This window comes from Podarcis melisellensis, assembly GCF_964234715.1.
Source record: "Podarcis melisellensis genome assembly, chromosome: 4".
Classification (NCBI taxonomy): Eukaryota; Metazoa; Chordata; class Lepidosauria; order Squamata; family Lacertidae; genus Podarcis; species Podarcis melisellensis.
In genome coordinates, this window is record NC_138531.1 from 77,894,763 (window position 1) to 77,919,495 (window position 24,733).

A 24,733-nucleotide genomic window follows, 5' to 3' on the forward strand; every position below is an offset into this window, starting at 1 on the left:
CCTCATTACTGTATTAACTAGTCAGTGGGGATAATGGCGACGAATGCCCCAGAACAAAGGACCAATCATGACTTGAGTTTCCTATCTTAAACTGTTGATTCCATGTTCAAAGAAAAAAATCCATTAGATAAACTATATGCTGACCTCATCTGAGATCTGAGGATGTATCTTAATTCCCTGTAATCCACATCTTCCAGAAGGACATACAAATCTCAAATGAAATTGTCCTTGGTCCTTCTAACAGTCTGTTAAATAGAGGCTATAGCCATCCTTCAGAAGGAAGATGGTTGTTTAATGTGAACAAGGAAGTAGAAGGCTTATGCACATGCTCTATTGGAAGTTAGAAAGTCTGCATCAGCCTATGAAATTAATCCAACACTGAAACATACTTTGTTATTTAAATCACCTTTCAACTTTACCTGGTCACACTTGTTACTGTTTTCATAGATATATGTACTCAAAACAAGTATTTACATATTGTATTAAAATACAGATAGAAACATGCATTGCCTTTTGGGAAATGAATAGGTCTGACAAAGCAATAAAGCATGTTTTGTGTGAGAAAACTAAATACATAGCTAGACGTAGCAGAAACAAAACAAAACAAACCTTGCCTAAAAAGCTAAACCGTAGTACAAATTCATCGTTAACAAATTCATACTCATTAACCATAAGGACTAAATATAAAAGCTGTGGGGTGTTATGATAGTAGCATTCTTTTTTTTTTTTTAGATTTTCTTGTTTTACAGAAGTAAGTGTAATGTCTCTTGTATTTTTTCCATGTAACGTTTTTACAAATCCGTTTCATTTTTTGAGACATTAGGGGGAGAGAAAAAAAGGGGGTGGAGGGAGGGAAGATGGGTGGGGGTGGGGTCGGGTGGCGATGTTTCTATTATGCTTAATGTATGTAGGGTTTGGTGTCAGCGTTGCTTGTGCTGTTCACTTGTGTTCCTTTGGTGGTGAGAGAGGTTGGGGTTGGCCTAGGCTGTGGTTGTTTGTTTGTGGTTCGCTGTGGTGATCTTTGTTTTCGTGTGTGAGTGGGGTGGGTGGGTGTTTTGGATCAGGTTAGCCGTATTGATTTGTATGCTGTTGGTGGATTATTGTCATTGTCTTGTTGGGCTGTGAATGTGATAAAGGGGAGCCATACCGGGGTAAAGGCGTCTTCTTCTGTTTGTCCCCGTGTCAGTTTCAGTTTATTGGTTAATTTTTCCAGTAGGGCTGTTTCCCATTCTATTTGGTACCATTGGTCCATGCTTACTCCTGACAGGTCTCTCCAGTGTCTGGTTATGGTATTTCTGGCTGCTGAAAGTAGGTGGTTTATGAGTTCTTGGTGGTGTAAATGGGCATTGTTGCCTTGGAAGATGTTTAGTAGGGCCAATTCTGGGGTGATGTCTAATACTTGCTTAGTTATTTTACATATTTTTTGTGTGGCTGTTGTCCAGAATAGTTGGATTTTGGGGCACTCCCTACCCAGCAGGGGAGACACCTTGATCATGATATTAGCATTCTATGAAACAAGAGAACAGCTGTGAGAGAACTCTCTGGTATAAGAGCTGCTGACAGTGGAACAGACTCCTTCGCAAGTTGGCAGACTCTCCTTCCTTGGCAGGGGGTTGGACTAGATGACCCTCAGGAACCTTTCCAACTCTACAATTCTTTGATAGGTTTTTAATTATAAGTTATAAAGTGACTAAGGCAAGACACTATTATATATATATATATATTCTGCCAGAACAAAGTAAGAACCAACTAAGATGTGGTGATATACCTATTTTTAGAAATGTGGTAAACTTTTAAGCACTGCAATATTAATGGCCTGTTCAGCTAACATTTCCTTCCTCCCCTGTTATTCTGAAAGGTTTTAAATCTGTTCTCTAGCATAAAAAAAATATCAAGCAGGTTTTGTTTGTTCGTTTTTGAGTTTCTACTCCTTATAACACAATACTCAAAAGTTCCATTTTTTCACTGGGTATGTGTGCGTAAGACTGAAGCCTTTATCATTTATTTATACCACTTCCAGAGGGTCAGCACACCCTTTTCAGTTTGCAATTTTCCGTGTATCCCAGGTTCACTGACAAGAGGAGACACTATGTAGGTGCAGCAAGATTTTACTAATATTATTTCCCATTTCAGAATCTAATAAATATTCTCTCCCCCCCCCCCCGAAATTGTGCTTCTGTTACAGAAGCAGTTTAAGGGTGAAATCTAAGTGTCAGCTGGCTTGCACAACAAACTTCTGCTTATGGGAATGGGGCTTCCACCCTCCATCAGCTCCAGAGGAGATGGGCAGGGGGTGGGTGGGTTGCAGGAGTCCAGAGAGCAAGGGGAAGTTCTGCCACATCAGTTGGTGTGATGTTGGATCTTGCCCCCAAATTACAAACTTCTCTTTACATAAACTTGAGGTTTATGTTTTTAGAACCCATCTTATTTTTATTACCATAAACCATTTTTAATATTATGCTTTAATGATGCTATCTGCCCTGGGACCTATGAGTAATAAAAAAATAAAAAATTATACTCACCTGATGGAAGAGAGGGCTGTGTGTTACTGGAATTCCTAAACCACTGAAACACATTCCAATCACCATATCATCAGGGGCATCATTGCTGTAACACCGGCATTTACTAGCAAATAATCTTTGGATTGCTGCTCTACTGAAAACCATCCTTAAATGACAAAGTTAACAAGAAAAGTTTTAACTGTTATATCACTGCAAAAAGGCGCAAATGATTACGGCAATTACAAAATGACAGCACCAAATACAAATCGTCTACTAGCACAAAGGTGTTTGGTAAAATTAACACTTGGGTCATGATACTCATAGGAATGAATGAAGATTGGTTGTGGACACTCCTTTATATGGTGAATATCACTAGTGATATAGAGCTGGTTCACATGAAATGGTAAGTTAAACCATGGTTTTTAGTTAACAGGTGAGTGTGTGTGATCCCATAGAGATCTCACCTGCTTTGTTCCTCCTCTGGTCATGTTGCTGCTACGAGCTAAGCAATGGTTTGGTTTAGGACATCATCCAAATCTGGGCTAATGGTTTGTCTTTCTCCAGACAACTTGAGTTTACATTTCATGGTTTAGTACACAGCAGTGCAGCAGCAGCAGAAGCAAGGGAGGATAGAAACCACTGCAATCTGCTCTTTCCGAAACCTCACATTAACCCTAAACTATGGTTTGGCTTAGCATTACACTTGAACCAGCTCATGGTATCAGTTGTAACTATATATTACAGTCAGTGGCTCCTTTGATATTAGAAACTTATTTCTATCTCACTGTGCTTAAAAGTAATGTCAATACCAAACAGAATGCTTGGTCATATGCCTATTTCAGTACTGAAAAGCTAGGCACATCACAACCTGAAAAAGTTAAGAAGGGTATCCAGTTGCTTGTGAAAATATTTACCCAAGCCACTAACCATGTGCTTTAAGATTATTGGAGTCTTATAGTCACTCCTTTTGACGCTGTAAGTTATTTCAGAAGATGATAAGAACAGCATTTCTCCCTCAACTGAGTTTTCTTAGCAGGGTGACAGCCAAGACAACTGTGCATCAAAAAGAGGCTCAACGCACTGTGAATGTGTAGAAAGTTGTTAATGTACATGCCTCCTGAGCATAGCCGAGACTCTAATGCTGCTATGCTGCAGTCATTTGGCTGGGTATTCCACTGCGGATGCCTCCTCTTGTTGGAAACAAAGCACCCTGAAACACCTTGCCTGAGACGAGAGAGGGCTGCAGATGCAAAGAACTTTCTTTCCCAGCAGAAGAATGCAGCGTTGCATCAGCAGTCTTGAGTGAACAGGTGCGGCAGTCACCTCAGTACATGATTTTACCTGCCTCTCCTGTGCATGGAACTTATTCACTGCTCCCATTCACTGTGAAATGATCATTTTATTTTGCCCTAATGCACATCACTTTACATTTGCACACACTGAATTGCATTTACCATTTTACTACCCATTTGTCCAGTTGCGAGGGATCCTTTGGGAGCTCATCACAACTCCTTTTTTCTTTTAATCACATTGAACAATGTGGTCTCATCAACAAGCTTGGCTACCTCATCGCTCACCCTTAATCATTTATAAAACATTAAAAAGCAAAGGTAGTGAAATGCCTGCCAAAAACTTTTCTCTTCTGCCAGGCCCACGCAGGCAATTAAGAGTACATCACCCACAGTGGTCTATCAGCGTTTGTTTTTCATTGCTTTTTGCTTCTAACTTGCTTTAACTTTCTATGATTTTATAGCTTGGTTTTATGTTGTTGTAAGTGACTGTGATATATTTTTTATGATACAGTGGTACAGAAATGTTTTTGTAAAATAAATAAATAAGTCCCATTTCTGATTAAATTAAACAACTTACCCTCCTCCACCAGTGATATAACTATAGCCTCCTGACCCCAATCCATAGCCATAGCGTTCTCCAATAATCACTGGCTCGGTTGGGTTGTAGCAGCTGAGAAATTTCTGGAGCCTAGAAATGCTAAAAGATGAAGCAGCATATTCAAATACACTTAATTCCTTTAAGCAGTTCCAAAGCTCTTAAGCTGTCAGCCTAAACAAAACGTGCAGATTAATTGTTGACATTGAAGACTAAAACGAATGTCTTCTGATTATTTTAAGAAGTTGTTTCTCTGCCCCGCCCCCCAATAATAATATAAAAAATCCTCTTGGCTTTGCTTCAAAGTCAGATCTGTATATTTAATGAAATATTACTTTAAAAGGAATATTTAAGTTTGTCTGACACACAGTGTCTTTACTTCATAATAAATAGCCATAGTTTTCCCCAGACTATTCCCTAAGGATGGCAAGCAGGAATGATTTCGGAGTTCAAAAGACAAATAGATCTTCATAAAAAAATCTTTCATGTCAGTGTATATCATTTTAATGCATTTATATTTCAGAGCAACCTCAAACAAAATTAAGCAGGTTCAGAGAACTATTGTATTTCACATTATGAAAGAGGTATTTCTTGTTTCAAAATGTATAACTAGATCTCACCATCCAAATCCTATGAGCTGTTGTGCTGGAAAATTAGGGAGCTTCCAGATGGTGCTTCCACAGCAACTGGAATACTAGTGCCAGACTCAGCTAACACTCCCCCATACAGCTGTTGAACCAGCTCTGAGACCTTCCTAAATATACTGCATTAGTGAAAGGTACATTGTACCAGATCATCAAAACTTGTATCATGTTGGGGCCCCAAGCTAGGCTGAGAAATAGTCCATCATATTGAAATCTATTGTCTATGAACATGTGTTTTAAGGTAAATTATTCAAACATGCAAATGACTTTGGTATCACTAAAGGCACTGAGAACATGTGCTACAGTATAAGCTCTTTTAGTCAACTGAATGGGGGAACATAAAAATGTTACAAGGAAAGCAAATTTCAGAAAAGGTGGGGTGCTGCAGGGTTCTGTTCTTCCAATGTCTTTATAAATGACTTGGATGAAGGAATTGAGGGGATGTTCATCAAATTTGCAGATGACGCCAAACCAAGAAGGGTAACTAATGTCGCAGAAGACAGACTTGGGATTCAACGTGACCTTAGCAGATTGGAGAACTGGGTCCAAACTAACAAAATAAATTTCAATAGGGAGAAATGTAAGGCAGGAACAGCCAGCTGTACAAATATAAGATGGGGGAGAGCGACACCTGGTTTGCCAGTAGTCCATGTGAAAAGGATCCAGGGGTCTCATAGTAGACCACAAGCTTAACAGCAGCAGAAAAAGCTAATGGCATTCTAGGCTGTATCAAGAGAAGTATAGTGCCCAGACCAAGAGAAGTAATAGTACTGCTCTTTTCTGCCTTGGTCAGACTACACCTGGAGTACTGTGTCCAGTTCTGGACTCCACAATTTAAGAAGGATATTGACAATCAGGAATGTGTGTAGAGAAGGGTGACTGAGATGATAAAAGTCTGAAAACCAAGCACAACAGTTGAGGGAGTTGGGTATGTACACCCTGGAAAAGAGGAGACTAAGAGGAGATACGATAGCCACCTTCATATATCTAAAAGGTTGTCACAGGGCAGATGGAGCAAGCTTTTCTCTAGCTCTGAAGGGTAGGACCTGAACCAATGGATTCAAGCTACAAGAAAGGAGATTCAGACTAAATACCAGAAGAACTTTCTGATAATAATAGCTGTTGAACAGTGGAAAAGGCTCCTTTGGAAGGTGGTGGGGTCTTCTTCATTTGAGGTTTTTAAGCAAAGGTTGAATGGTCATCTGTCATAGATGCTTTATATGAGACTCCTGCCATGCAAGGGGTTGGACTAGATGACCCTCAGGGTCCCTTCCAACTCTAGAGTTGGAATTCTCTGACTCTAGAATGTCTTTATTTTAAGCTAGTTTCCCCCTCAAGAAATGGTTTATGAATGGCTTAGATTTTGCTCCACAGGTAGCCTCATTACATGCTGTAAGAATTTCCATGACTGTAATATATGATAAAATACAAATTAAAAATAGTTATGCTTCCACTTACAGAGGACCTCTTCTTATTTGATATATTTTATAGCTTTTGCTATTTCCATATTTCATCAAACAGGCATCAGTAGGATATTTTCCATACAGTACTTGGGAAAATGTTTATTATGCAAATGATTCATAGTGAAACAATATTTCCCCCTCAAAACCACAGTACTTTTCTCTTTTACAAGAGATGTGTATGCATGTGCCAAAATAAATATCAAGACTTTTGAGTTACACAGAACAGTTTTCTGGGAGACTACAGTGGAAGGATAGCTAGTTTCAAGGATATTTAGAGGACAGCTAGTTACATTTTATTACATTTGCATTCAAGGGTGGTCTATAAAAGTATTTAGCATTCAAACAGCAAATATTAATCAACAGGGTATATTTATTTGGAACCAATTTGTCAACCACTGTCTAGCTTAGATACATAAAAGGAAAAAGAAAAGTTGAGGAAAAGCTACAGCATGCCATTAGGAGGATCAACAGGGAGCCTGGAGATTACTTAAAAGTAACTGGAACAGAGGCTCAAATTAGATGTACAACACAGACTGAAAAATTGCAAAAAAAAAGGAGAGGCCAAAAGCATCTACTCATGATTTATTAGAGTTGGGGTGCTTCCCAATCCAGATTTAAATCATTTAAATTGGAACCAGTGTGGGCGGTGAATGCCCTGTGTGAGTGTCTGGATGCAGTTGGAGGATAGATGGCAGCTAACAGATATATATTGAATCCTGACAAGACAGAAGTATTGTTTCTGGGGAACAAGGGGTGGGCAGGTGTGGAGGATTCCCTAGTCCTGAATGGGGTAACTGTGCCCCTAAAGGACCAGGTATGCAGGCTGGGGGTCATTTTGGACTCACAGCTGTCCATGGAGGTACAGGTTAATTCTGTGTCCAGGAGTGCTGGTTACCATCTGGTATGCAGGCTGAAATCTTACCTGCGTGTACACTGTCTCACCAAAGTCATGCATACTTTGCTCTCCTGCTTGGATTAATGCAATGCGCTCTACAAGGGGCTACATTTGAAGGTGACTTGGAAACTACAACCAATCCACAATGTAGTAGCTAGACTGGTGACTGGGAGCAGCCGCCAGGCCACATAACACCAGTCCTAAAGGACCTATATTGGCTCCCAGTATGTTTCTGAGCACAATTCAAAGTGTTGGTGCTCACATTTAAAGCCCTAAACAGCCTCTGCCCCATATGCCTGAAGGAGCATCTCCACCCCTATGGTTCAGACCGGAAACTGAGGTCCAGCTCCAAGGGCTTCTGGCGGTTCCCTCACTGTGATAAGTGAAGTTACAGGGAGCCAGGCAGAGGGCCTTCTTGGTAGTGGCACCCACCCTGTGGAACGCCCTCCCATCTGATGTCAAGGTGATAAATAACTATACAACTTTTAGAAGACATCTGAAGGCAGCCCCGAATAGGGAATTTTTTAATGTTTGATGCTTTATTATGCTTTTATATTTGTTGGATTTATTATGATTGATATATTTGTAACAACAACAACAACAAAATATCTGTTCTGGGGGGATAGAAGGGTCAAGACTGAATGAGAAGTCCAACATTTCAGCCAGCATGGGTCTGACCCCTTTTTTCTTCAACTGCCGTTTATTTATATGTAAGTATCTGTTGTGTGGTGCGACGCGGGTGGCGCTGTGGGTTAAACCACAGAGCCTAGGACTTCCTGATCAGAAGGTCGGTGGTTCAAATCCCTGCAATAGGGTGAGCTCCTGTTGCTCGGTCCCAGCTCCTGCCAACCTAGCAGTTAGAAAGCACGTCAAAGTGCAAGTAGATAAATAGGTACCACTCTGGCGGGAAGGTAAACGGTGTTTCCGTGCGCTGCTCTGGTTCACCAGAAGAGGCTTAGTCATGCTGGCCACATGACCCGGAAGCTGTATGCCGGCTCCCTTGGCCAATAAAGCGAGATGAGCGCAGCAACCCCAGAGTCAGCCACGACTGGACCTAATGGTCAGGGGTCCCTTTACCTTTACTTTATCTGTTGTGTGACTGATTTCCTACTGACATTGCTGTCACAGTGGGTAGAAAACTATGCATCCCAAGCATTTACGGAATTATGTTTTAAAGTGATGCTTCTGATAGTTCATCAGACTTTGTCATCAACTAATCCATCAAGACATCAATGAATTGTTGTTTTCTGAGACCCACGTTAGACTAATGCTAGAAAAGAATTCCAAGAAGCTCAACACTCCTACTGCTAGCCCTCCAAATTCACAACATGACAGTGACAACTTCGCCAATTGTGGCTGTTGCCAGCTAAAGTGTAGCATATGCTCTACTTACTATGCCATTTCCAAGGATAAGAAAGAAGTACTCTTTTCTAATAGCCTCTAAGTGCAAAGAGATAGAGCTATTCAAAGAAAATAAAACAAATCAAAGAGGCAAGATGATGTGATCTTTTCTCAGTAAGAATGAGCATGACTTTTTAGAGGTTTGTACAGAAAAGACATAGGATAATATGTTGACATTTCTATAACACATTGTGGTAGATTATATAAAAATAGCTTGTATTGGAAGTGGATTAAATTAGCAGGCATCGGAGAGTCTTACAGAAACCAGCCTATTAGGCATACCTTTTCGTGCTACAATTTGTCATTTCTAGGCCAGTGCTTCCTTTGCAAAAGATAAAATTATTGCCTGCAACACTGAATCTTCAGTTCAGCAAATATGAAAAAAAATTGTTCAGTTTTAAACATATGTCAGAGTTTCTATTTCTCACTATTGGTTATTTCTGTATACCCATTTGTGGTTTTTTTGCTCTCATGCAATCAGTAAATGGTATACTTTCCCTTAAATTAACGAGAAAATTCAACTGTCAGTCGTACATTGTTAGCTTTAAGCCAGTGTGGTGTAGTGGTTAAGAGTGGTGGACTCGTAATCTGGTGAACCGGGTTCGCGTCTCCGCTCCTCCACATGCAGCTGCTGGGTGACCTTGGGCCAGTCACACTTCTTTGAAGTCTCTCAGCCCCACTCACCTCACAGAGTGTTTGTTGTGGGGGAGGAAGGGAAAGGAGATTGTTAGCCGCTTTGAGACTCCTGAAGGGAAGTGAAAGGCGGGATATCAAATCCAAACTCCTCCTCCTCCTCTTCTTCCTCTTCTTCTCATCTTTTAACTTGGACTCAATTTTTAATATTATAATCCTGACCTTTGAGGATAGTACTATTTTATTTATTTCAATATTTCAGTGTAACAGAATCTGATCACCCAGGATAAAAAAAGCTTCAAAAATATGTAAGGAGAAGAAACAGCAACTATGTGGGGAACAGACAGTTGCAAGTTGGATCCAAAGTTGCAAGGGTGGAAAAGGTCCCCCCCCCCAACTTGTTCAGGAACATCCCCATATCTTCCAGAAAGGCCTGGGAGGCAGAGCAGAGGGAGCAGAAGATGGAGGCTTCTCCTTGCACAACTTGCCATTCACTATGTTATGCCAAAGTTACCCTTTTGCAAAGTAGTTTTGAACAGGTCAGCTATCTGATCTTCAGAGACACAAAGATGTTTTTTGGCTGTGGACACCGAAAGAATTCAGAAAACTGTTCAACTTGAACAAGAGTTTTACTCAAAATACACCAGGAATTAAAACATATGGTATTTTCCTGTACTGCTGCTGTTGTCTCCCAGTCATAACTTCTAGTTCATTTGGAGTAACAAATCCCAGCAATGGAAAAATGTTGCCAATTTACCATCCTGCAAGACATGAATCCAATTTTCTGCCACAATGAGCATTTCATGTATCCAATTGTATTTTTAATCTACCATTTGAGAGATGTTTTTAATTTACTGTTACGTTGCTTGGATTTCCTGTACGGCAGGAAAATATTGCATTGACTCATAAACGTTCATGCTTTTTGTTTCACTTGGAAACTGCACACTGCCTGTTAGCTCTGCAATAGTGACTTTTGAACAAGTTGACTTGTAAAGCAACGTACGGTTTAGCTTCATCTAATTCTGAAATGCATACCTTATTAAAGTGTCATCATCCACAATGACTAACCAAGGTGTTGCAGCAGGGCTGTGCTTTAGAAACCTTTCCAAAATGGCAAAAGTCTTCCCACAATGACCTAGACTCGAAACACAAAAAAGTAAAGGGATTCAATAATTAGACATATAGTGTGATGATTATAAAAATCATTCTCAACACTCTTCAAAATAATCTTTGTCATGTGTTCAGATTAGGGCTGGGTTGCACCTTTATCCCCATCATTCAGATATATAAATATATGGATTTCCTGCAATAAAAAGTATGACATAATTTGGAGGCACCCCAGCCTGTCAAACTCTTACATATTGGGTTGGACCTTGCCTGCTGCACCTTACCATGCCCCTTCAACAGTGGGCATGGAGGGCTTGAGGCATACAGGGAGTGGGCACAGGAGGACTCTATGCCATGGAGTAGTTGTATATGCAAAGCTGACCATTCTTGCTCACTTTTGATATCCAGTAATTTCAAACGGGCATCTAAAACTAGGCTCAAATCACGGTGGTTCTTAGGTCTCCCTTTCTTTCCTCAATCCTTTCCAATTTTTTTTTCCTTGGTCCTTGGCTTCTTCCTCCCTCAGCCTCTTTATACCTATAAGCTGATTTCTCTCCTACTTTCTTCCAAGCACCTGCCTCCTTCCACCTTTCTCCTTAGTCTTGTTCAGTCAGAAGGGAGAATTTGCAATCATGCAAACAGGTATGGGAAGAAGGAGGAAACTGGTGTCCTGAATGCTGATTTCACAAAGGCTGGCAGATGAACAGAATAGAGGGCTGCTATTTTCACACTGCACTGATTCATGATGAATGTATGCAGCAGCAGCAAAAGTAGGAGGAATTTCCCCCTCTGCACTCCCAAACTGGTAGAGCACTTGCTGGTGCTGCCTCCAGCTGAATCGTACTGTAATCAGCCCCACGAAAAGAGTCTTGTCTTTGTGCCTCCTTATCTCACTGGCAGACTCACAGGCCACCTCATGGGAAATAAATTAGGCAGCTCATCATCTTGTGCAAATTCTGTTATGAAAACACTGTATAACTCATGCAAAATAATATCACATCGTGTTAAGACTTACCTCTATCAGTATTTGGCACTCCTAAATCAACAGTGGGTATTGAACTTTCTGCATAATCACTGTAGTATTCAATAAGAGCGGCCTCTTTTTCCCAGGTCTGCTTTACAATAGGTACTGGGGAGGGAAAACAAGCATACTGACACGCTGGCAAAACAGTGCTTACAGTCCAAACTGAAATTGGACGTTAGGATGTTTCTCAGCTTACCAACAACTGATATTCACCCATCTTCTCTCCTCCCTTCTCAGTGCACTATGGTTACCAGTTTTTTGGGGGGTGGGGGGAAGGATCTGAAGCTAACTAAACTGTTCAGATGTGGTGAAAGAGACATAACAGGAAATTATGGTTAAGTAATCCAAAAAGCCTTCAATCTCAGAAGAGAGGGGGGAAAGGATGGCATAATGATGGCTCATGCAGGCACAAGATTCATATCTGGGCTTAATATGCTGAGACTTGTATATCTGAACCAGGTTATTAAGTAATATGGTACCTGGAGGCAGCCCTGTTAGGCCAAAATTAGATGTTACGGCACATGTGGCTGCTACTGAAAGCAGCATCCCCATTTCTGCTACCCCAAACACCTAGGAATACCAAATGCATCTCATGACGTGATGGTGTCACAAGGTTCCCTTTCACTGGTTGACACCTGTGGGCAAAGAAATCTGTAATGCATTTTGCATTACTAGTGACCATCAGAGGATAAGCAGGGAGAGAGAGATGGGCTGCTTTGTCAGCAGCCAGCCATATGTCTAGTTTTAAGCTCAGATGATGGGAATGGCCCTACCCTCCTCCCTGCCAACATACTGGAGACAGATTTGTTACCAACCAGGGCTGAGCTTTTTTTCCTGCTTTGCCCCCTTGTCCTAGGAACCACTATGTCTGTGTAGCACCTTCTGTTGGATAAGTATGTCTCACAGTCTCCCGCCCACTCACCAAGGCTTTTCTTGGAGGTGAGGAGAGATTCTGTTTTTCCTTGAGCAATGAAATACACTGTATGTACCATGTAAAATCCTAAGCAGGCGCAAACGATTTCTCCCTCACAAAAAAGGAAGGAGACTCCTGGCACATTCAGTCTTGATCATTCAATACATCTACCAAAATTCAAGGGTGTGTCAAAACATACAGCAGAAAAACCCAAACCCTGTATTTTCATAGAAATAAATGCCCAACCGGCATGCTGCATGGATATAATTTTGAGCAGCTAAAAAAGGAAAAATGGCTTACCAGAAGAGCTCCTTTTTCAAAAGGAGCTCTTGAAAGCTAGCATCCATTAATTTTTCACTTTCCTGAGAAAGATTACCCTCCACTGGGTAACACTGGAAACTATGAGGAAAGTTCAAGTATTTTCCTCAGTCTTCAAGGTGTTACATGATAGTGAAAGACTGTGAATCTATAGCTTCGTTTTCAACTTACCTTTATCATTCTGGCTAGCTGTAACATAGCAGTTTATTTTTTGTCTTGTTTTAATCAGCATCATATTTTTTTTAAATCACAAGAACATGAACACTCCAGTTGTAGGATGCTCATTTTCTTGCATCAAAAAGACAAATTGTATGCAAAAGTTAAACTTTAAAGTTTTTATTATTGGTAAGCATTCAAAAAGGTTATTAAACAATGCTTCATTAAAATAAGCCACAAAATTAGTTGAACACTTAACCTTCTTGAGTTATGTTCTTATATTGTTGCACCGCATAAGAGGGCAGTATATAAACTGGTATAAATTAAATAAAATAAAATTCTGAAAATATTACAAAACCTTCCACTTTCCCCAATCACATTGCTTAGGATTGTCTGAATTAATATGGGCAATGATTAAAGAAACTGAGCCATGGTTTAGAATGATGTCTGATTTGACTACAGATGGTTTGCAATTAGCCAGAAAAGTAAACTCTGGCCAGAAAATCAAACTCAAAAAGTAATTCTGAAAACCCTGGTTTGTGCTACAATTTTTTTTTATTTTTTTTTGGTATTAATAGCCAAACCACAGTTGCAACTGTTGCCTTCTCTCAGCAAACTTGGAGCTACTACACTCAAAGACTTGAGTTTTAAAAAACCCCCACAGAAAACAGAAGCAATCAAGCACCTTTAAATTTACCTGTATATTTGGAAGCTCAAACTTTGCTTGAGTTCTAAATACATTGGTTAGTGGAAACCACTGTTTGGTGCAATGCCTCAAATGAGCCAAAGACTAGGTACCAAAGCATAATGGTGGTTTTTCTACAGTAGATTCAGTTTTACACATGAGCACGAAGCAGAACCTTAAGTAAACAGATTTGTTGCTGTCTCTTATTTTGTTTAAATAATAACCACTAATATGTTTAACCAACTAGGAGTTACAAATGTATAAAGTTTAGGGATGTTTTAAGATTGCAATGGTATTTTAATGAAATAGTAGTACTGTAATTTTTTTAAGTTGTTTTCGTAATTTATTACAGCTAGATTAAACTGCACTATTAGTTTTAATTATATTTACAGATTTTGGCTAGATTTTATGCTTTTGTTGACTATGTATTTTGCATACCGCTTGGTAACATAGCAAATTCGATAGCAGGAAATTTGCTTGCATGCAGACCAGGCAACAAAAGCTATTTAGCAAGGACAATTTTTAGACTTTTCTTCTAGAAGATCATCCATCTTGAGTACACATTTTATACAAGTACTTTCAGGACTGTATTCATTTATTTCTGCTTTCGTATAATTTCATCTAGGAATGGATCTTTACATTCAAACTGGAATGTTGTGTGGATGTTGTGAAATTTAATTCCCCACTGCAAGGTTCTGGAACCTGCAACTTGGGAATGTTTGTTCATTTATTTATATTTATATCCCACCCTTTCCTCCCAAGAGAGTACATGGTTTTAATCCACCCCCAAATTTATCTTCACATTTGCTGTCTGAGATAGGTCAGGCTGAGAAATAGTTGGCCCAAAGTCACTCTGTGACATTCATGACTGGATCACCACTTGAAATTGGGCCTTCCCAGTCCTACTCCAGTGATTGTAACCACACTGGTTCTGTTTGCCTTGTACACACATTATAATTTATCATTTTGTGCTATTATCATTTAGCTGCCAGGTCATCTGTCTTTAAAAAACCCCACCAAAAAACAAACAAACCCCAGCTTCTATGACCTTTTATGGCTTGCCTTTATTACCCTGGACTGCTGTTTTATTCTGGGTTTAGTGGCCTTGTTTGCATGCCATGGTAAAATATAAAGCATGGCTTGCTGTGCATTAGTTAATTGCTCCAGTTTTGCTTTGCCCCATGTCTTTTGGCTTGTGCTGGGAGGAAGCAAATTATCCCCGGCAACATCAAACAAGGGATTACTATTTGTTTCACTTCTAACAAAGTACCATAGGCACCAGCTCCTAGGGAATGAAGCCCTTCGAGAGGGCCCCAATGTGTTTGTTTGAGGGGGCCATACCCCTTCAATGTTCAGAAGGCATTTGGCTTCGCCCCCTGGCTCCTTAGGATGTCACATGACATCAGGATGTTGCATTGGGCCCCCTCAGTCAAGCTGAGAAGCTGGCACCTCTACAAACTGCGACCTGCAAGTCAAGAACAACCCTTGGCTATAGATTGTGATTTGTTAGGAGTGAAGCAAATCACAGTTCCTGGTTTGGACAAAACAGAGTAAGCTACGGATTGTGGTTGGTTTCTCCCCAGCACAAACAGGGAGGAGCAGAACCTCCTCGCTTGGAACATTTACGGCAAATCATTCACTATTGTTTACTATGATGTGTGAACTAGGCCATTGTGGGATTCTTCATCTTTATGGTTTAGGGCACCATGTTCTAAGCACGGCTCCCAAAAATACATGATCACAGAGCCCCAAAACACAAAGGGCTGTTATATTGCATGAGGTTGCGACCCTACATGTCTTGCCCAAAACACACATTTTGAGGCTCCTTCATCTCACATGGGTCATGTGACTCATCCAGAAGCAGGGCCATGTCCCAGATTCTAAGGTAAACATGTGGGAGTGCATGTAATTCATTGCTCAGGAAAGTGTACCAGCTACCACAGTGAAAAACATTCAGGCTACGGATTCATGGCCAAACTACCAAGGGCTGCATGCAGCTAAATCAGTGAGTGCACAGAACAACTTCTGTGAGCCAACATAACTTCAAAATTTGATTTCTGAAGATCTATCGTCATCTCTATAGCCAGCCCCTTTTTGGGTTTTGAATATTCGTTTGTTGAAATGTTAATGTTGGAAATAACTTGTGGTGAGATTATATGAAGAAGAGGGATGTAAGTAAGAATATCACTGAGGGCAGAGAAAAACACCAAAGGCTGATTTCCCTTAAAATGGGACACAGCTGGATTAGTTTGCCTTACACCCTACCAAACTAGTCACTGTTTGACATCCAAAGGATGCATGAAATACATGACAAATGTGATGAAGGGAAAATTTATGCAGCTGCCATCAATAAGAAATGCCATCTGGTCCAAAGCTGTTCTTCAATCCCAACACTTGCTAAAGTGAAATCTTTAATGTTTATACAGCTTGGTTCTATAGCACACTTCTATATATGAATACTGTTAGGATCATCCTACTCTTGTGTAGGACCCTGGTAGAGACGCATGGCTGACTGGCATGTTCTCTCCCTCCTGGTCGATCATTCGGGAGCTTCTAAAGCTTTCTTCAGCCTGAACATCACAGCGACTGATACCAAGAAGCATCAGCACACTTAGGGATCAGCAGAGTATTCGCAGTTTGCGTAACAGAACTCAGTAGCACAGCATTTTGGCTAATCTACGTTTATTTAAATATAATACACTCGGAGCATTCTGACTTAGCTCCTTCCTCTTTCTCATCAGACAGCAAAGAGAAAAAGAACAAAGGCCAATAGTCCCACTTCACGGAACACAGTAACACAAACATCCTGTCTCCGTCACTTCCCACTACGTGGAATGAAAACATGCACCATCATGTGATAGACAACAATCCCATGACTGCAAACACGGAGCAAGAATCCTAACATATAGAAGAAAAGGCCTAGGAATACACCCTACACGAATCTGGACTTTCTAGAATAGTTGGTTGGAGACTTTACACCTCCTTCCGAAAACTCCTGCGGCCAAGCAGGTACCAAATGTATTGCTCTGTTTTCCTTTGGATTACATTGGTGAGACTGGGGGCAGGGGGGGGATTGGTTGCCTGAGCAGCCCAGGACCTCCATATGCACTTCAGTGCAGCTAACACAGCAACAATACAGGAGGCAGCAGTTACGAGTTACCAGTCTCTGCAGCCACAGCAGGCTGTGATCCTCCAGCAGTTTGACTTCAACCCCACAGGCGCAGTCCATTGCCTCTCAAGGCAGACAGAGGCCAACAACATTAACTTATGTACATCAGTAATTGTGAAAGAAAAAATCATTCAACTAGTAATACAATGTCACTAGTAAATATTTTGCCCTGAAATTGTTAGGGAAATCCTGTTATTACCTTTTTTTTTGAAGGATGACAATAAAGTACAAATGTATATTAGGGGAAAAAAATACGGTGAATTTTCCAAGGTTTGTTTTTTAGGTATGCTGGTCCCCTATGGTTTTCTTTGTGTCACATGTTCAATGCATCTCAAAAATGAAACATCTCTATTACGTAGATATAATCCATCATCACTTTCACATACAGATTGATGCAGAATGTCTGAAATGTACTTCCCCCCTGCTTTTCAGGCAACTCTATCCCCTACAGGTGGCTAAGAAGATATAAAAATAGCTAATGGATGAAAAGATAATGCCTTCCCACCATCTTATTGAATGTTGAATAGCTCAAGGTTGTGGCTCTCTCTATTCACAAATAAGGAATATTGAATTTCAAAGAAGCACGACCATCCACCAGACAACACATTTAAAGGCTTTTTAGTCCATGCATTCACTCCATGTCACGCTTCGCCCAGTTTTAACCAATATATCTTCCAGCTTTTGTCACAAATTCTCTACTCCCCACTGCAATAAAATATACTTTATGGAATATCCCACTGACTAATGGGTAAAGGGAAAAGAATATTCTGACAACTAGAGTATATATTAATCAAGGTTCTCATTTTCTGACTAGGAGAGACCAAGGCAGGTGGCCTGGCTTTATGACATCCAATATCTTTCAGTATCAATGTGACCAATTATCACATTCAAGATCACTGAATTGAATTGAATACAATGTTTAGAACCAAGCCTCAAACGCTAACCCAAATATGAACACCCCCCCTTTCAGTTTGGAAGGCAATGAATAAATACAGCAAGACAAATTTTATCCCAGGATTTACTGTCAAATCATACCCAAGAGGCACAGAGTACTTTTTGTGGGCCAGGGAAAAAGAAACCGACTTCTTAGGAAAGGCTGCAGCTTAGAATAAGCTTCCCTGGTGTGTATTCAGATACATATATATGCCTTTGAAATACTCTGGGGATATAGTCACCAACTTGGTTTTGCTCTGTCTTACATTTACAAGGAACCTGAATGGAACCACAGATGTAAATATTCTTTGGGGTTTTTTATGGAAGACATAAAATGTAAAACTTCTGTCCAGTCTTAGTAGCTGCTTTTAAAGTTACCATACTGTCAGGGAACTGCCATTGGCGCAGGGGCGAGAGGGGAAAAGCCATATGGATTACAGAGAGCCCCCAAAGATCGTGGGAAGCAGCACTTCCTCAGCGGAGGAAGGCAGCCACGCCTCTAGTGGAGAGGAGCTTCAGGGCTCGGAGGAGGTGAGGCAGTGCCAGGACACCCTGCCTGAGCAAAGCAGGGAGGAGAGAGGTCTTCCGTTACCCACACCTTCCTTGTGCAGTAGGCTTCCGTGCAAAGAGGGGGAGGTGCAGACTGGGCATCAAAAAACTACTCTGCTGGGGAAGGTTTAAGGACCGCCCACTCTCAGATTCTGCCAGTGAATGAGCAAGACACGGAATAGAGGCCCTTTGCATTCTAATGGTTTTTATCATCAATAAGAAACCTTTAAAACAGGCTATTGAAGCATATTGCCTGATTGCTCTCGAGCAACCAACCGATTTTTAAGTTTGAAGAAGGCTTTGCAACTTTCATACCAATAGCCTCAAAATAAGCCTAGGAAATAAAAAGGCTTTCCCCATTATATTCAGTTAGTTCCTGGTAGCAATCTGAAGGTAGTTTCAAAGACCAAATGTCTTCAACATGCTAAATTCTTAAAAAGTGAACATTTCCTCATTGTTGCCTAGATAAAACATTCTAAATAGGTCATGAAAAGCAATGGGAACACATTTTAGAAGCCAGACCAATAATTCTGGCATATGTGATTTACAACATAGTTTTGAAAACTTCACTGACTAATTACTTTCAGTGGAAATGATATTCTTACTTACTTCCCTCTACTTCACATAATCTCTCCACAAGTTATTTCCAACATTAAAATTTCAACAAATGAATATTCAAAACCAAAAAGGGGCCATACTGCATTCAAAATTTTATTTAGCTTAAACTAGTTGCAGAAATTATATAAAGATATCCTTAAATATGGAACTTACTTCTGTCTCCATGGAATTTCCTGCATGTTTTTACAGCAACAAAGATATCTGTTTTCTTCACAGGATCTCCCTAAAAATAAAATGTCAACTACATTTTTCAACATTCAGGTTTATATTGAATGAACAAGCTGTTGTAAAGAGACCCCCAAGATATAGCTCTAAAATCTACATTAAAAAGCATTTTAAGGCAACATAAAAAGTTATACTTTCAAAATTCAAAATTATCAATGTTGCCTAGCAGCATTATCCACTAAAATTCTAATTGAAATTCTGACTGAAGTCGGTTGCAGCACATAAAGAAAGCAAATGAACAAAAGGAAATATTTCACTGTAGGGGTGCGAAGGTTGAAGGCATAATACAGCCCAAAGGTATGCATGGTGGTATTGAAAAGTCCCACTAGTTCAATAGGAGGGATATAAGCATGTGATTAACTTTCCCATGGAAATCGGTGTGATTTTGACATACTTTTCTTTGGCTGGATCATCCCATCATTCATATGACTGGTGGAGTCAAAACAGCTACTTTAAGGCAAGCCCAAGGGATTTTAAGAAACTTAGTGGGGGCTTAGCCCTTTTCCTTTGATCAGCTAACATCCTTACTAACTGGATGTCCCCAGTTCCAGCAGATGCTTGGCACATGGCAAGAGGGCTTTTTAATGGTCATAGGAAACTAGCAGCACAATTCTAGTGGTACTTCTATGGGGTCTAGGTCCACAGCAGCAATTGATAGAAGCTGGTTGTCAGGTTCTTACTAAGGATGTGGCCTAACATCACTTTGACCTCAGTGACACACACACACACTCACACTATTAATCCCAAAACCAGGAGTTTGTGTGGCACCTAACAGATAGAAAGTGCCAGAAGGCACTTCGTTGGTTTTGCTGTGACAGACTAAGATGGCTACCGCTCTGGAAATTGTCACAATCATTTCCTCTATTTCTTATCTTGAGAGGTGAGTGCTGGGGCTCACATGGCCAATGGCACTATGCATGCATAAATAAGGGAACAGTATCGGTAAGCCCAGGGAAACCCTATGGTTTGCAGAAGTTCAAAAATATTTGGAGGCAAGGAACCTAAATGAGGGGGAGGCACTTCCAAAGCAGCTCATTGAGGGCAGTGTGTTCAGCGGCTAGAGAATGCTGGGGGGAAATAAAAAAAATAATACAAGGGGGGAGGAATGGAAAATGCAGCATTGTGGAGGAACACATAGCTGTCTGACAAATGCTGCAGAATGCCATTCTGCAAAATGTTTGTTAATGGTCCACTTGTTAGCTCACTTTCACACAGTCCTATGAACATAGGACATCACACATTTACAGTCTTTAATAAAACAGCCTCACAGTAGGTAAAGAATGAACAGGAAATAATAATTGGCATTTGCCTTCCTTAAATCAAGACAATAATAAAAAAATGGAACTGGTCTTCATTTTCTCTTTAGAGCTTAATAAAATGGATGGACTTTCATTATGAGTTAATAACACACACATACCAAACTATTTTCCAAAGGACTATGGACTTGCTTAGAGAACAATGAAATTGAGGGCACAGAGGTTGAAAGGCTTGTGGGAAATAAATCAATAAATAGTGAAGGGGAAAGAAATTTAAGCCAGCCAGTGAATAAATAATAAATACTTAGCCCTTTCCACTGTTCAAAGAGTTTCTCATACACTGCATTCTTGCAATCCTTAACAACAAACAGTGAACAGTTCAGTATTAAATAACAGCAAAACAGAAAATCATGGGCCAAAATAGTTAATCCTTTACAGAAGCCAGCTTTCTTTCCCTTTCTCCTTCTGTTTGCTGCTTCCAGCCATCTTCTCCAGCTCTTCTCAACAGTCCAAAATACCCACCCTTTTAGCTTCGTATATCTTCTGGGCTAAGATGTTTCACCTGTTTTGAAAAATCTCACTCTGCCTGTGACTCCACATACAGTATGCACACACATTTTCATTTCCCCTCTCCACTCACACTAGATGTACCAGGGCAGCCAGCCATATTTGTTGTTCATGTACCCATATGTGCCCCACTCAAATACAAAATTATACAGTTTTTAATTTTTTTCTCTCCACTACGAAGAAATAAGGAGCAGAATAGACATATAGTGCTAGTATAGTTTTTTAGAAAGAGGCTTCATGACTTCTGGAGTTTGTATATGGAATTCTGACCCCATCCCCATCCAAGCAACTAATATTGTCATAAACTATTTTATAAAATATGTGATTTTTACTGTTTTGTTGTTATATTGAAATTCATCTAACTCTCTGCCCCTCTCACCACCCCACTTTCTTTGGGCTTCTTCTTTCAAAAACATATATATTCATAGACTCAGAAGGGATCCAAAGGGCCATCTAGTCCAACCCTCTGCTATTTCATCTAAAGCATCCATGACAGATGGCCACCCAACCTCAATACCATATTATATTGTTGGGGCAGCTCCTTCCCTAGCGGTCCTTAAGAGAGATAATAATAATAATAATAATAATAATAATAATAATAATAATAATAATAATTTATTTATACCCCGCCCATCTGGCTGGGCCTCCCCAGCCACTCTGGGCGGCTTCCATAAAAACCAAAAATACAGTAAAATATCACACGTTAAAAACTTCCCTGAACAGGGCTGCCTTAAGATGTCTTCTGAATGTCAGGTAGTTGTTTATCGCTTTGACATCTGCTGGAAGGGCGTTCCACAGGGCGGGCGCCACTACCGAGAAGGCCCTCTGCCTGGTTCCCTGTAGCTTCGCTTCTCGCAATGAGGGAACTGCCAGAAGGCCCTCGGCGCTGGACCTCAGCGTCTGGGCAGAATGATGGGGGTGGAGACGCTCCTTCAGGTATACTGGACCGAGGCCGTTTAGGGCTTTAAAGGTCAGCACCAACACTTTGAATTGTGCTCGGAAACATACTGGGTGCTCTCGGAAAAGGCAGAAGTGTGGGAGCCAAGGGAAGTAAACTCTTGCACCAACAGCTCCCAGTTGGCCTGAGAGGACTTTGTGACTCTTCGTTTACATAACACATTTGTTTTCGTTTTAAAATTGTAGCTGCTTTGGATGCTTTGGCAGAAAGGTAGGATAGGACTCAAAATAAAAGAATTAATTAAAATGCCTAGACAGGCAAATTGTAATACCCATAGGGGTGTGCAAATAGATCAATAACAGTAGCTGTGCTGTAAGTAGCAATGTTCGTTACATAAACAAGATCACAACACTGCCAGGGATGGCAAAAAGAAAATAGAGTTATTTTTGCAAACTTCCAGCCCAAGCCAAGATCATACCAATTTAACAAAATGTGAACCACAACAGGCCAAGTCTGAGTAATGGTAACATAACCAGAAAGACAAAGAGGAATAGAAGAACAAACTTCTGTTTGTACTACTTGCATCTAAAGTATCTTGCAAAGTCCTCAACCTTGAGAAATTTTAAAGAATTAATTAGAACAGTTAAAGGAGGATTAGAATAGGCTCTCTTTATGTCTTTTCACAGGAAAAAGACAGTCTGAAAATACTTACACAAAGTGGGAGGAAATTAGCAAATGTAGTGGCACAGTGAGCAGCATTAGGAGAGTCAAAGTCTTCTGTACAGAACTCAGGCACTGGGGTGAGATGTGCTCCACTGCCTTTCTCCCAGATATAAAGTGCAATCTTTCAAAATACACAAAAAAGTATAATTAATGCTGAAATATATTCATTCTATTAAATTTCAATGCAAATGGTTTTCAGTATTATAAGTTAGAAAAAAGGTGGGAGAACTACACTAAGATATATTATCTCGTGGTGTAAAAGAGTTTTGAAGTTTTAAACCAGAGCTTATGTGAATATGTGTGCAGGTGTACAGTAGTATACTACTGATAAACTACTAACTCTCCTCCCAATAAAACCACAGATATATCATGTCAACCTCTCCTTTCAATCACCCTAGATTTGTTCATCGTGCCTCCATTCCTATCCCAAGCAAAAAAAAGTCTATTTAAGAAGAATATGGGCTATAGCTCAGTGTTAGAGCACAAGCTTTGCATGCAGATGGCCTCGGGTTTAATACCTGACATCTCCAGGAAGAACTAGGAAAGATTTCCAGCATCTGCTGATGTTTTTAATTATGTTTTATAGATATCTATAGGCTGATTTTATTGCATTTTATATGTTGTAAGCTGCCTTGTTATATTTTATGAGATATATTTATTTATTTTCAAATAAATTTTGATAAATAACACTGGAGAGGTGCTGCTATTCAGTGCAGACTGTGCTGTGCTGGGAGCCTTCCTATGCATCTAATAAGGGCTAACAGGCACTTGTAGAGGGCTTGCTAGAGACAGAGTGCTGTATGCAACACTCTGTTAGTAAAGTTCTATTTCTGCAGTGAGGCTTTGCCTTTCTCCATTCTCCCCCAACAACTCTCAAACTCTGCTCCAGAGAGGGCCCTAACAGTTCTCTTCTCAGAGACGAGTACAAATTTTGGTTTAGAGATGGAGGGATGGTTAGTAGGGATGGGCAATATCTTGCTTCATGGCTTTTCCCACATTGTGATTTTTGCATAACAGGTACACAATTATTCATGATATATTGCCAGGTCAAAAAATTATGAAACCAGTTATCACAATATGGACTTCAAACCCGTTTTGGACGATATAGCACCCAACCCTAATGGCTAGTGCTGGGGCAGGAGCAAATTCAATTTTGAACTGGACCTTCATTTACAGGTGACAAGCTCAGCTCAAAGCAGAGCGAGGCTTTTCAAATTGGGGGAGTTTCTAATTCAAACTCCACCAACTGCAAATTCACCTGCATCACTAATCTTTTCACAGATCCCTACATCTAACCAATGTATCTGCCATCTCATGAGACATCACATATGTTCAGTGACTATTGTTTATTCCCAGCTTGAGAAGAGGAAAACACAAACTGAAAATAAGTTTAGTTAAGACTGACAAGAACAGATGTCTGGGAAGGTTGGCAAATGTTCACAGCTGTGCAGACACGCATTCTTCCCTGCAGCTACTTCTAACATTTGAACAATAATAAGTCCGTGAATTTGTGGGAAATCAATCAAATAGAAAAAGACATTTGTAAGAGACACATTTTAAAACTATGTGTATTTTAACTACTGCATTAGTGTGCTTTCGTGATACTACTTCACAATGTGGCAATGTAACACAGAGAGAACTTCATAAGATAAATAGGTGTGCAATCTCCTTTTGCACCTGTGGAAAATTTTAAGGACTGAGCTGACTGCTTTGTAATTTTTATATCAAGTGCTTTTGTCCCACAGACGTCCTAAGACCTAGATAATTTCCAGTCTTTAACAGTAACGAGCAAAGAACTCATGACGCTCATGGCTTGTTAAAAGTTAGAAAGCAATGGGAATAGGACATCTTATGATTCATACTGGGTAGGGGGGGAAGGAACCCTGGAAAGATTAATTGTAAAAAAAATCCACAATAGGCTCAGCATGTATCCTTAAAAGGAAGAATTAATACACCCAAAAGAAGAGCTGTAAAAGAATATAGTAAAAATGAATTATATTCCATCTGGAAAGGCACAGCAGCATACTGAATGTGGTTGAAAGGAACAGGAATGAAATAATGACCCAAGGCATCAGATGCTTTTGAGTGCACAGGAGCAGATCACAACTCCCTTCACTTTCAATAATGCCTAGTGTTACTATAAATTGTCACAGGAAAAGGAAAAAGAA

At 40.2% G+C, this 24,733-nt stretch overlaps 1 protein-coding gene across 7 annotated transcripts in view; it reads right to left on the reverse strand.

Annotated features, from left to right (window-relative positions):
• The window catches only part of B3GLCT (beta 3-glucosyltransferase), a 76,678-nt gene that overhangs the window by 9,395 nt on the left and 42,550 nt on the right, over window positions 1-24,733 (reverse strand). For all 7 annotated transcript variants that reach the window (XM_081909377.1, XM_081909382.1, XM_081909381.1 and 4 more), the window contains 6 exons: window positions 22,555-22,686; window positions 19,050-19,119; window positions 11,547-11,660; window positions 10,460-10,559; window positions 4,371-4,490; window positions 2,523-2,667 (listed from right to left, as the gene is read on the reverse strand). In XM_081909377.1, coding sequence (XP_081765503.1) covers window positions 2,523-2,667; window positions 4,371-4,490; window positions 10,460-10,559; window positions 11,547-11,660; window positions 19,050-19,119; window positions 22,555-22,686 — 681 coding nt within the window. The remainder of the gene's footprint in view (window positions 1-2,522; window positions 2,668-4,370; window positions 4,491-10,459; window positions 10,560-11,546; window positions 11,661-19,049; window positions 19,120-22,554; window positions 22,687-24,733) is intronic.